General features: G+C 48.0%; 1 protein-coding gene across 6 annotated transcripts in view; it reads left to right on the top strand.

Annotated features, from left to right (window-relative positions):
* LOC119461603 (venom serine carboxypeptidase) overlaps positions 1-9947 on the top strand; it is a 136345-nt gene extending 126398 nt beyond the window's left edge. For all 6 annotated transcript variants that reach the window (XM_049655161.1, XM_049655159.1, XM_049655160.1 and 3 more), the window contains 3 exons: positions 1085-1436; positions 7383-7629; positions 8303-9947. In XM_049655161.1, coding sequence (XP_049511118.1) covers positions 1085-1436; positions 7383-7629; positions 8303-8864 — 1161 coding nt within the window. In that variant the 3' untranslated portion in view covers positions 8865-9947. The remainder of the gene's footprint in view (positions 1-1084; positions 1437-7382; positions 7630-8302) is intronic.
* The last annotated feature ends 4321 nt before the right edge of the window (positions 9948-14268 follow it).

The raw sequence follows: 14268 nt of genomic DNA, 5'->3' as shown, positions 1-14268 counted from the left end.
GAAAACTGAAACTGATCTCTGCTAAAACGTTGATGTGAAGGCAAAGGACATAAACAATCATTACCATGGAAATCTCATCATGGTGGTTGCAAGATCGGCTGCAAACCCCAAATATACATGTAGATTTTTGAAGGAATGGACAAAAAACTCTATTTGTTTTCACTTGCCCAGACCAACTATACTATGCTCGCTTCATCCCGATCGATTTCCGTAGTCTGTCTTGCGAATAGTGTTTAGGTAATGAACTCTGTTGTTAGAGTTGGTGTTAGAGCTGGTGTTAAAGCTGATGTTAGAGTTGTAAACGGGAGTCGTAACTCACTGAGTTCGCGGTTTAAGCCGACGCTGAACCTGACGTCAGCTTATAGCGTAATCCCGATCCGGCAGTATAGCGTCACTCTCCCAAGACCGGCCGCTCGCGGAATTTATCGATCGCGCCGTCACGCCACGGCCCTCTAATTCGACGAAATCCTCTAGCGCAAGTGGATTTCGGGTGCCCTCGCCACCCGCATGTTCTCGTCGTGTCGTGCGAAGGACCGCCGATGCACACGGCTATCTCGGCCGGTGTGAGCGTGTTTCGCCTCGGAGAGTGTGCTTGTAGTTTTTTGGTTCGTGATTTGAACTGAGAACAACGCGAACGACATTTGCACGGTTGAGCTTTAACAGTACCGCGTATTTATGAACGGCCAAAATATGACTCTAACAAGGAATGCCGGCGTGTTGACCAAAGCCTCAAAGCAGACAACATTGTCGCGTTGACCTCAGTTTGGCGTAGAAATGACGCTCGCTACAAGACATTCTCGACGGCTATTCTGTGCGAAGACAATGTTAGAACAGGTAGAACGTGTAGAAATGATGTAACGGGAGGGAATACAGAAAAGTAAGAATTCACGGAGCCGGCAGCGTAAAGCGAATGATGAAGAATATGCAATACATCCAGGACTCTTAAAAAACAAAGGCGCACCTTTAGAGCCTCTCCCACTTATGCAGGTTGGGACCGGTTTCCGGGATTCTTCTCTTCTAATATTCACGCAGATGCAGTTAAAGGCCTCAAGGGTCAGCTGCTTTTGCGTACGTTATTACGCAGCGTCCTTCTCCCAACGAGGCTCCCCTGATTCTCTGGACGTTCGGCGGTCCCGGCGTGTCCTCCCTGCTCGGACCATTGCTCTTCAACGGTCCCTTCACTCTAGACGCGCAAGGACGACTCGTGGCGGCATCTCCGGCAAGCGGCCAGCTGCAGTCGTTCGCGCACGTCCTCTACCTAGACCACCCGGTGGGCAGCGGATACAGCTTCGCCGAGCAAGAGGGTGACGACAGGACGTTCGCCAAGAGCATCGATGACGCCGTCGATGCCGTCGACGACTTTCTGAGCCAGTTCGAGCTCCTCTTCCCCGAATTTCGGGGCCGGCAGTTTTACTTCGCCGGAGAATCGTACTCGGGTACGTAGCGCTCTTTTATTTCACCGCTAGCAGCACTTACGAAATGATGTAGGGAATGTGTTGATTGTGCTTGTTATACACGCTTTGGTTCAGGCACGGCACAGTTTGGCGTGAAAAAGAAAAAATAGCCACGCCTTCGGATTTATTCATCGATCTCGAGTTTTCTTTAACATAAAAACCACCTAACTTAAACAAACCTACTCGTTAATACACCACAGAAGATCTGCGAAAACAAACAGCGTTTGCATTGGGCGTTGAGAAACGCCGATGGTTTGGTGCCGGGCTCATCAGGTGCGCCGTGCCACACTGCCCAGCCGTTCAAAGCCAGTCGCATTGCACTGAGTGATACGCGGTGAATTGATATAATTTCTCTACAATGATGCATACCAACTACGGGGCCTAAATTTGCTAACGATCAGATGGTACCCAGTAACATCCACGTTTTGAACTAATCGTATTGTAAGGTAATATATGATTAATACTTTCTGGTACATTAATGCAGAGATATCGATGTACAAAGCGGTAATTCGAGTAAAGCAAGGACTTTTGATCTGTGATTTGTTGTCACCAAATGTGCATCTTTTCTTTAATTGCTCTTATGTTTGGAATTGCAGTGCTTGCTCAGTTGCACGCCGCTGACTGTTATGCACGATTAGTAAACCCATTACCAGGTTACATGGCTTGAATAAACCTAAATGGTTTGCACGGCCGAACTAGGGAAGTACACAGTCGACTCCGCTTAAACGGCACTCGAAGCGACAGAAAAATGTTTTCTGTTTATCCGAAGTTTCGTTTTAGTGAAGGTCACCAAAATCAATAACAATCGTTTTATTCTAAAAGCGTCGGAATGGTTTGGTATAGTACTGTGATAAAAAAACAGTCTTTACTGCACTGTACTTCTAACATTTGAGCTTTGTTTGCGTAAGATTGTGTCCATGCGTGAAAGGATTCCCAACAATTCTACGCACCTCTCACGTCCTAAATTTCGCTGCAGACATTCAATTGCTTCACTTACAGTCGGGTCCGAAATAGTAACGCAAACTGGAACAGTAATATCCATATCTTCGGCACGAACTTCGCCAATATTTGTCAACTGTTTTCTCATAGCAGCTAACAAGGGCATTGTCTAAGGCCTGTTATTTCTCGCGGTGTGAACGAAGCAGTAGTAGCAGCTTGGTTGGGGAGTCGAGATCCTCGACCAAGTACGTTGTTGAGCACTGCACGGGCCGATTTTTGCGGCCTGTGCCCGGCCCGGGCCCGTTTTTACATTGGGCGGCCCGCCCGAGCCCGATCAAAACTTTTATGTCGAGACCCGGGCCCGGCCCGGCCCGCCACCCCTTTACATTAGGCCCGAGCCCGGCCCGAGCCCGGCTCGAAACCAGCCTGAACCCGGCCCTAGACCGAAAAATACATGTTTTTCAGAGTTGAGAAGCCCGAGAATAACTCGCAGAAAGCCCGAGCCCGGCCCGGGCCCGCGTCGAAAAACCCGAGCCCGGCCCGGGCCCGGGTCATCAAAAATCCCACGCCGTGCCCGAGCCCGGCCTGAGCCCGTGAAAAAACTGCTCTACCCGGCCCGGGCTTTCGGGTAAGCCCGAGCCCGTGCAGTGCTCTAGTCCGCTGTGCCTAGCAGTGTGCTAATGATGAAAGCACAGTTGGGTATTCGACATCTTTATTGTGATTACCTTTAGCACAATTGTCTGATGGATTCAATTTTCTTCATTTATTAATAGCATTGCCATTTCAAATTTTCGTGGAACTTTTTCTGTTTCATACACCGATGATGTAGGAAGCAGTTTTGGTTCAAGTTCCGTTTGACCGCATAGTGAACAAAAAGATGGGTTCCGCTTAAACCATAGAGTTTCCCACTATAACACCTAGAGGGTAATCTGGAGCCATCGTCTATGCGAGCTTCTTAAAGGGCGATGTGCCGTCATGGGAATGACGGGATATGTGTCTGCGAGGCGTGTGTTGGCTGGTGTTGTACGAGGCTTCGTCTAAAACGTGGATATGGCTAAACAAATAACGCGTTCTTAAAACAAAATCTACATAAAAGGCTTTCATTCACCCACATTACATCTCTCAATAAAGTTTACTCACCTACAATGCAGAGTCAAGCGAAGAAAAGCAAGAACACATGACAAGTTCTTCCAAAGCGAGCGGGAATCTTGTCGTCTGCCCTCCAACTTTAGCGGCCAGCTGATACGTTTTACGTTTCATATAATTGTACATCCAATAGTAAGTCCTCAAAATTAAACAAAACATGTTCTTGTGTAATAATAAACTTAAAACAGCTTTTTACCTGCTGTTTTAGCAGAAAATAAATAATTGTGACAGACGGAACGGTGCTAGCCAGACGCGTCTTCAAGGCATTCTGAGTCTCCGAGAATGATGTCAATCCGAAGTCACAATATACCGGCATTCCTATGGATACCACTGCGCAGTAGCGCCAGTTTTCCCTCAAGGATATAGCGAGCAACTCTATGGCTTAAACAAAGTTTGGTGGCATTGCAGCTATGGGCAGCCTGCCAAAGTTTATGCAGTTGTTCTGTTTACCCGGCATTTCCGTTTAAGCAAGTTTCGTTTATTCGGAGTCGACTGCATTGGACTCACTTTTTCCCTGTGCTGTCGAAATTGTTCGCTCGAGCCGCCATCAGCCTCTTCATCCCGTTTATTTTATAAGTTCTAAAGCGAAGCTTTATATGTCGAGGCGAAATTGTATATGGCTAGGCAAAACCGCCTGTGAACGGAAAATTATCGTCATCTGCGTTGGCTCGAGCGTCGTCGTCTTCTTCCGCAGCTGGCTGCGTTGCCGCTAATCATTCCAGCATAGAATTTCACTTCTCTTCTGTCGTCGTAATGGGCAGGCCGCGTTTACGGGGTATGAGCCATGGCTTAAGGGGGTATGAACCATTCATTGTCTTACGTAACGGACAGATTTAATTTTGAAGCAATTTAATTTCGAAGAATCGCAAGCGGCAATGGCGGGCGAATGCTGCTAACCAGGCCGCCGAGCAAACTCGAGACATCGAACGCAAGCGACACCGGCGGATTGCGGGCATACCGTAGGTGACGTCGTTCTCTCCGTCAAAGCCGAACGTGTGTGTAACCTCATGATTGAGAAATAGTTTAATGAACCATCGGTATTAACCCAGTAACACCGGGGCCGCACGCTTCAGCTTCTCTGGCTAATCATCTTGACGGTGTGGAAGGACCGACGAATTTTTTACTTATCGTAATAAATGTGTATTGTAATAAATATGTAATAAATTTTTACTGACTAATGTAGATAAGTTCTAGGATACACTTGTCCCACCGGTCCTGGCGTTCCACTATATATCATATTCTCTATAAATGTTTACACCCTTCGGATACCCCTTTATCCCCCCACAACAATAGACATCAATCTTCGCTCATTTTGTTTCTTGAACGCTGCGCTGCCATTACTTTGCGGTCACGAATGGCAGGCGCGTATCAGTGTGACTTAACAGCCTTGACAGGAAAGTAGCGCGCAAAGAGTTAAAGGAAGTGCACGCATAACTGATGAAGACTAGCTATTGCTAGATATATATATATATATATATATATATATATATATATGTGTGTGTGTGTGTGTGTCATGACCACATAAAGCCAACAGACAACGAAGCCAAGGAAAGCATCGGGGAAATTAAGTGTAGTTGAAATTGGAATGTAGAAAATAATGAAGAAAAGGGAAATGAAAGTGGACGAAAAGATAACTTGTCGCCGGCGGGAGCCGAACCCGCAACCTCCGCATTACGCGTGCGTTGCACTACCAATTGTGCTACAGCGACGGCCATGAATTCGCCCACTAACTTGGGTATTTTATGTTTACTAGATATAGCCCTGGGAGTGTTAGCCAGCGCCAATCAGAACCATGGTGGGCGGATGTGGAACATCCTTTTTAGCCGATGGCGTCACGATACACGTGATCTTCAGAGATTAATTAATTTTTAATTTAATTATGGGGTTTTACGTGCCAAAACCAGTTCTGATTATGAGGCATGCCGTAGTGGGGGACTCCGGAAATTTGAACCACCTGGGGTCCTTTAAGGTGCACCTAAATCTAAGTACACGGGTGTTTTCGCATTTCGCCCCCATCTAAATGCGGCCGCCGTGGCCGGGATTCGATCCCGCGACCTTGTGCTCAGCAGCCCAACACCATAGCCACTGAGCAACCACGGCGGGTGTGATCTTGGGAGAGCCATCGGGCTAAAAAGGATGTTCCACATCCACCCACCATGGTTCTGAGTGGTGCTGGCTAACACTCCCAGGGCTAGATCTAGTAAACATAAAATACCCAAGTTAGTGGGCGAATTCATGGCCGTCGCTGTAGCACAATTGGTAGTGCAACGCACGCGTAATGCGGAGGTTGCGGGTTCGGCTCCCGCCGGCGACAAGTTGTCTTTTCGTCCACTTTCATTTCCCTTTTCTTCATTATTTTATACATTCCAATTTCAAATACACTTAATTTCCCCGATGCTTTCCTTGGCTTCGTTGTCTGTTGGCTTTATGTGGTTATGACTAATAAAATCGAGCCCCTCGGTTCCCATTCTTATTTTGTGTGTGTGTGTGTGTGTGTGTGTGTGTGTGTGTGTGTGTGTGTGTGTGTGTGTGTGTGTGTGTGTGTGTGTGTGTGTGTGTGTGTGTGCTGACACTTTAATGATATGCTGGAGATGTTAGCCTGGCTGACTGCCTGGCATGCATGCTAAGGCTAGGGCACGGCCGCTGGATAAAAAAAAAGGTGCGGATAAAAAAAAAGGTGCGGATAAAAAAAAAGGTGGCAGCCAAGTGGCTGACAGTACGGCTGTCACATTCGCTCCCATTGCAACGCGCCCGATGCGGCAGGCCACACTAGGGCGTGCAAGTTAGGCTCCATAGGGCGTAATGCAGTGTAGCCTGGATTTCCGCAGCATAGGATGGCTTTTCGCGTTTCTTTTTTTTTTTCTACCACATTCGTTGTCCGAATACCTTTTTTTTTTCACTCCGTCGTCACGACAGAAACAACGCTAGCCTTCGAAGCTTTCTACCACACGCATATTTGGTGATAATCAAATTCAAAGGGAAATTAAAATTACATTGTGCGTTTTAACGGCCCCAAGCTGCACAATGGGCTGTGAAGGACATCTTAGTGGAGGACTGCAGAAGCTTTATGGCCACCTGGGTTTCTTTAACGTGCGCCCAAAGCAGGGTACACGAGTGTTCTGCCATTCTTTTCATTTGAACGTGGCCGCCACGTCTTGGAATCAAACCTCCGACCTTGTGTCACGCAGCTGAAAGCCATTGCCGGTGAGCCGCCGTGGCTGGTATTCCAAGAGGAAATGTTCCAGTCATGTTAATTTTCTCTTCCTTGAACCTCTCCACGTATAATCACTGCGGGTAAGTTTGACTACCTGTACGCTCTTAGGCTGTCTTGCACGCGTACTTTACGAGCATGGCTCGCCATATTTCAGCATCGGCACATGATTCGCTTCGTCAACTGATTTGGAAGGCTCCGTGCAAACTGAGGCTCGTGCAGCCTAAAGTGGAGACTCGGTCATATTTTTAAAGCTATTCTGACGAGTCTGAAACGACGCATGCAGAACTCGTGCCGGTACGCTTGTGTTGTAGCTAGTCACCCTTTACAGCGCAGACCGACTCAGAAATGGGTGAGTGTGTTGTCAGACGCTTCCATGGCTCTCTGTGTGGTTGAGGCATTTCTTGTAGTGCAATAGGTAGGACGCTTATTATTTCACAAATAAAGAAACACAAAAGATTTTGCGTTCGCGAACGCATAATTTGCCTTCTTACATACGCTCAAGCGTAGGCGTGCGTATGACGGCATCATAGCCTCCTAACTTATCCTCTAATTTCGACGTCACTGCCTTCTACCAATCCGGCATCCTATCATGTCTTTTTTTTATTTCCGTTTTCATTTGACTCGGCCAGCGAGAGACGCCTTCGGCTACGCCTACCGGTACCACGGCAAGGGAGTCAAGACTAGCCTGAAGTTGGCCGGCATCATGAGCGGGGCCGGTTTCATCGCCCCACTGCTGAGGGCCGCCAACCCCGCGAAATTCCTGCTCCAGCTTGGGCTCATCGACGTCCACGGAAGGCGGCTGTTGGACGAGAAATTTAGGCAGATTAAGGAATCGGTGGACGACGAAGAGATCATCGTGGCTCTCTTACTACTCAGGTTGGTGTCCCGGCTAAGTGCCTCTTCTTATTAACCGTTGCCGTCGCCAGGGTAAAGCTTTTCCCACTACCAAATCATGACTGTCTCCTCTCCAGCTTACTCGCCGTGGTATTTCTGCTGCTATTAACTTTACGCCGCTGCTGTTATTTCGAGGTCCGGTGCAATAAAGTCAGGAGCAGAAGTAAATGGTTGTTTCTTGAAAAGTGGAAAGTGGAAGTAAGTAAATTCCTGCTGCGCGGTGGTGGTGGGGGTACTGATGATTTTGCTACAGTCAACATTATTATTTATACGATCCAACTCAGTTGTTCGACGCATGTTAGTGCTGCGTGCAGCTTCGATCATTCGTTCGTGGCATGTTTGAGCGCACTAATGTCGCTGTGCATAAGCGCGTATTCACATGGTACTTTTTCAAGATTTGCGAGGTTTCTTTACAGCGTGAATTTTTTATCTTTACGCTTTTTGATCTTTACGCGGTATACGGCCTCCATTTGATAGAACTTCTACATCTGTATTAGTTTGGACTCGCAGAGAGTCGAGCGCGGCGTTGCTTGCGGTGCTAAGCTCGTCGAGCTTTACGCGAGTAGACTTCTAGCCATCGGAGTGCGACGCGAGCTAGCCATAAATACTCAATGCTGTCCTCGGCTAACCGCTTTTCACTTCTCTCTTCTCCTAGAGAGGTGTTCACCAAGACCGAAGAGAGCGGACCGTCGCTGTTCGAGTCACTCACGGGGTTCCGCCACAGGGCGTCGGCACTCCGTTCCACGGAGCCACCGGAGTTCGCGACTTACCGGAAGTACGTCACCAGCGAGCACTTCAAGAGGGCCGTTCACGTGGGCGTCAACGCCACTATGAACCGGCAGCGCAGCATCGTGAGCACCACCCTCTACTCCTACGACGCCTTCAAGGACATCAGGGAGCTCGTGGCGACGGTGCTGGACAAGCAGCGAGTGCTCGTGTACGGCGGGAACATGGACGTCGTCTATCCATCTGATGACGTGTACGGCTTCCTGCGGTCCCTCCAATGGAAAGGCGAAGAGGATTTAAGGGTAGCGAGGAGAAGGCCGTACAGGAACGCATCAGACGGAGGAGGTGAAGTAGTGGGCTACAAGATGATCGTCCGCAACTTCACGTACGCTTTGCTCGTGAATGCCGGTCACTACGTGTCACTGGACAGTCGCCGAGCAGTCGTGGATCTCTACAGGGACTTTGTGCACTCCAACTCCACTCCTACTTAGCCAGCCGTTTCGTTTCCTCGTCCCAATATGCATACAACATTTTACGAACGCTCGGCGAGGTTCTGATGCATCTCGTACCTCCGTGTGGTTTTGATTTCCCTGGTGACCTCGCCCACCAAGAGGAGGTATAGCTCCGAAAAGTTTGCGTGAGTGTGGCTGTCACTCCATACATTCGCTTAGGAGCGGGTATATCGGCGTCTCTTCGAGCTGCACATTCTGCTCTTAACCGGGGCAGGAGGGAGACCAGCTACACCTTTTATAGAAGTGCTCCTGTCTCCAAACAGCCCGTCGACGTCCCTGATCATTGTGTGGTTGTTTGTACCATTCGGCCTCAAGACTTACACCGCGGTATCCATGGACCACTGTTTTTTGAACCTCATGCCACCGACAGGCCTCCACAGCCATGTGTAACCAGTTTTCTTTTTAATGCCAACTAACGCACAAAGGAAAAAAAGTTTATTTACGTGCTTGTCTCGGCTGCCTAACGAGAAAACTTTGTTAGAAGAAAAGAGGCTGGGAACTTCATCGAAGTGCTCATTTATCTACAAGGCCACGGCTAACCTGCTCTGTACCGCCGTGTTAGCTCAGTGGCTATGGCATTGGGCTACTGAGCGCGAGGTCACGGGATCGAATCCCGGCCACGGCAGCCGCTTTTCGATGGGGGCGGGAAAAAAAACCCGTACACTAAGGTTTAGGTGCATGTTAAAGAACCCCAGATGGTCGAATTTATTCCGGAGTCCCCCACTACGGCGTGCCTCATAATCAGAGCGTGGTTTTTGTGTGTACACTGATTATCTTTTTTTTTCTTCTGATATTTCGGTCCCTGTCTCACGTACCCCTGTGTGCAGGTTATCCAACCGGGCGCAGCCATAATCATCCTGCACGCCTTGCTTTTTTGGCTGTTTCTCTCTAGAGATAATAAATTGATAATCAAACATAGGAGCACGTTGCCGTATTGCCTAATAAATAACAATAACTATCATATCGACGTGAAGTCAGACATTGCGGTTAGTAATTAAATAAAGTCATGGCTCCATATCGCACTTTCTAAACTGATCAATATATGGTTCATTATTATACTCAGTCCCATTAGTATGTCTGTTTCCCGATCTAACACACTTCGGCGGAAACAGTGTGTTTGCGACGTGTAGGGATACATGACTGAGAGCTCCTACTCCAATTACTACCAGTATTATCTGTGATTCGCAACGACAAACTCAGAGTGGGTGAATAACGAATACCGGACCACTCAATCCTTCTGTCTATTAGTTATTTACGTTCGAATCCTCCACCTAATTACTGCCTGTTGAAACATCCCTGGTAAATATCAGGTCCCGTCTCACTCAGGTAAGTACCGCATTCATCAGAAAACCGGATTATTGGTTAACGTGCCCTGTATTACATGGCGGTTGCTTGAGCTTAATGAAATAGCGGCCGTGTACACACGACTGGGACCGCGGCTAGCTGTCGGACACGGCACACTTTCCGTCGACGACGTTATTAAAAAGCTTCAGTCTGATCTGCACACACCATCGTTAGAGTGTTAGCGTGATTAAGTTATAACTGAAAATTGCTGCTTGGTCGGCGATACCAGCCGACGCTGGGTTCAAGCAAAATATGTCTGCATCGTTTTCTACTGTTCACGACGTTCCTTGGCAAATATAGCAGTTGTATCAAAATTATTACCGTCGCCGGCATCTCAACACCGGCAGGTAAATACGCCGCAATGGCACGCTGCGATAAGTATCTGAAATACGCATACAACGTACTGCCTGATTATTTGAATCCGATATTATGTATTTCTATTTGCGTCCTAATTAGGCACCTTGATGAATATGTGCATTCCTCACTATATAGGTGCACTGAAAGGGCATCTGCACGTTTAAATTAGAGTTGGCTTGCAAAGTTATTCACTTATGCGTGCGTACATCTTTCGTTTCGTGTTTTCTCTATTACGAATACATTTTTTTTTAATTTCAAGATTGAACTACCATGTCGCCATTGCGCAACATTATACAATACAACAGCATTTTGCATTAAAGTACTTGCATCAAGTCAAAGCAGGTGCGCTGCGCAAATCATCGATTTTTTTCGCGACGCCTTTGAAGTCGGTGCATACGAGTTTATTTATAGTAGGCATTACATATTAGGCATACCATCCACTGGGTTAGCGTCTCATTTTGTACGTGTACAGGTGGGCGTTTCCAAAGGCGTTTCGTAAGTTTTAATAGTTTCGCTATCAATCCAGATCAAGGCTTCAGATTACGCTTTCATAAGTTGGTCCGCGTTCCGGGGACTGAACAGGTAATAGTCCGGGGGTTCCAGCTAAGCCGGCGCACGCTTTAAAATATGACATGACATGTAGCGCAGTTCTACTTCTTGAGCTAGATTACACTTAAGGCAGACACCATTTGCACATTAAATGAAAGTGAATATTTGACTAGCTTAAAAAATCTCTCTCGTTAACTTTTAAACTACTGATGTTACGTTACATATGGCACTTAGCAAATTGTAGCGGGTGACTTTTAAAGTGATATCAACTCGGACCAATTCTAAGGATGACACCAGTTTCGAGCAATTGCTCCGAAAGTTTGTTACAAAATGCATTGGTGCTCTGGCAACCTTCGAGTTTTGGTGCATAAAAAAGTGTTTTGTTAAAAATGTAAGTGAAGCAACAGTTCATTTTTACGGCAAGTTTCACTGCGCTTATCTCAAAACTGGTGCTAGTTTCAAAATGATGATGTTGAAGTGATGATGTTGAAGCAGGCGGGTTTAGCCTGGCATACATAGCCGGCAATTGTTCCGCCTGATCCTCCTTTGAGTTGAGATCATGGGTGTGTCACCAGGTGTCGATGAGCCCCAATTCTCATAGGAAGGCTATCAGCAGTCGTTGCGCTCTCTTCCTGATTGCCGGTCTCATTAGCCAGACGAAAATTTCAATAATATGTGGTCGGAACATAGCTGAAGTGCTTGTTTGCGTCCTAACGAGTAGGGCGTTGGTTATCTGCGTTACTTCTGAAGCCCGTCTGCAGTTTTCGCCTTATTGTACATTTAGTACTCGGTGCGAACACGCTCTCAAAGCCATGTTGTGCCGAGGCCAATTCGCCAGGGCCACAAGTCAATAATTGTTTTATATAACATGATAACGGCCCAAGAGCAAGGGCTTGCACTCTGCAATGCAGCGGGCGTTAGTCTACGGAAGACGGTGAGGTGTGGGGGCCTCTCCTCTCGGCCGCCATTAAAAGGTAGCTTTTTTTTACATCCTCCGTCCTCTTCCTGCATAACAGTTCCCGATGCATTGTGGTCCTCGAGCTTAAGTTTATTTATTATATATTGCCTGAACGAATAACAATGACGCGTTGCCTGTCGAAATTCTTTTATAAGGAGATATTCGTTTTTTCTTACCCTATCTCCACCAACATGGGAAGCAGTGTATTTGGAAATACCCAGCAAAGAACCGTCAAGAAATGCTTTCCGTTAGACTCAAATGTTATTATGATCATATCGGACGCCACTGAAATACTGTATTTCAGTGGCGTATATTTCAGTGTATTGTATAAACGTCTATACGCATGCTCACATTCACCGTGGCATTGCACTGTCTCCATCTAGAGCCCTAGGCGGAAACATTTGCCATCAATTCAAATGAAAAGAAAGAAAACGACGAAAGCACGAAGTACATCTCTCTCCGGCTGTGCTTTAGCCAAACACTCAGTCATGCTCCGTCTTCACTCGCTTTTATTTTCACGTTCTCGTTCCTCTGTATATGGACACTGTTTTCGACAGGCGACACTTGAAACGGCGCCGCCTCTCCGTATAACCTCGGCGCCCGACAGCTACACTTCCTATTTCTCCGTTCGAGCCGCGGTACCGGAACCACCGAAGATTCCGCATATGGGTACAGACAGCCGCAGCCACGCTGGCTTTCGGCGTATACATTCTAGCTTTCCTAAATCTCGAAGAGCGCACGCAGTCGGCCAAGAAGAGAGAGCTTGATTGCGGCCTGAAAGAAACACATATAGACAGATGCCACGCGTTGCACTGCCTTCGTGCAACCCCCTCCCCCTTTTTTTTCTGCAGTCTTCGGGTTTCCACCTTCCGCTCCCTCCATTTGCAAAGACAGCCTTCCAGGACCCCACGGATGTGTCTGTGTTGCGTTGCGGCGAAGTAACTCCCGACGGGAGTCGGGTCAACGGCACCAGCCGGCCGCCACGCCGAGCCAATTTCCATTTCGCCAGTGGTACCGTACGAACTCCCTCGGCACGAGATGGTGAGACCTTTCCCCGTCTTCTTCCCATTGGCTGCGCAATTTACCGCACGCTTTCTTCCGACGAAAGAAATATATAAAAAAAGGCCGCCGATAGTTGCGAGGGGAAGCGAAAGGAAGGAGGTACGCTGCGGCGCATCGATTCCATCCGGCCGCAGCTCCCCAGACTGCCTAGGTTCAATACGGTCGACGCCGTCTTCCCTCGCGGCCGGCGGCATCGAACACACTATAGCGGCCGTGCCATCCGTTCCTTTTCGCCTCTTCCCGACACGCCGGGGGCTCAATTGCACCTCTATTGGAGGCGAAAGATGCTACGGGCTGTGCCACATTTCTTGCTTTTCTCTCCCGAGACGGAGCGCTTTTGTATACGTGTCAGCCTGCAGAGCGCCGCGTACGGGCGGCTCGGTTTCCCACCCTTTTCTGTCATGGCTCCATAGAACGGCGAAGTGCGACGTCGCGTGACTATAGAAGTGCGACTGGAGGCTGCATAAGACACTTTTCTAGGATTGATGGAGCGACTAGGGCAAGGACCAAAGTAAAAGTGACGGCACCGAGGCACTGGTGCTTTGTGATGACTTTTTTTTTTTTTTTTTTTTTGCTTTGCTCTCGCCTATCTGCGCTGTCAATGGTAGCAGTAGTGAGCCAAATGATGACTTGAGGTTCCAAGCGTAGGATTTCGCTCTATATCACATTCGCGTTATCCTGCTGCTGCATCTGCATGCGCGGCTCGTGGTTATCTGAAGAGACAGCGCCATCGGTACTGACAACAGCCGTGTTGAGCCGTCAGCGGGCCCAGCACCATCGGCACTAGTTGCCATTGCTTGCGTAGAACCAAGCGCCCGCGCGGGCTTGGAACAGCGCATCTGACAAGCAGTCTGGAGAAAAAGTACCGGCTTCCTCTTCTCTAGACGATCACATTTTACAGGTTCTCGTTGTCATGTTCTTGTGCTGCACTTATCTGTATCTACTGGATCTACAGAAGACATCGCGTGTAGTGTTGAATTTGTTTTTTTTTTCAGTCAGAACGTGCAGTACGTCGGGGGAAATCGCCTGTATAGAGACGACCTCGTCGCGCACGTTTCTGGTCCTTATCGCAGAGCGGGACGTTATCACAATAACTTAAACAAGCTGGAAAAT

This window comes from Dermacentor silvarum, chromosome 8, assembly GCF_013339745.2.
Source record: "Dermacentor silvarum isolate Dsil-2018 chromosome 8, BIME_Dsil_1.4, whole genome shotgun sequence".
Taxonomy (NCBI): Eukaryota; Metazoa; Arthropoda; class Arachnida; order Ixodida; family Ixodidae; genus Dermacentor; species Dermacentor silvarum.
The sequence above is the reverse complement of the archived record's forward strand: the minus strand, read 5'-3'. Positions and strand labels throughout refer to the sequence as shown.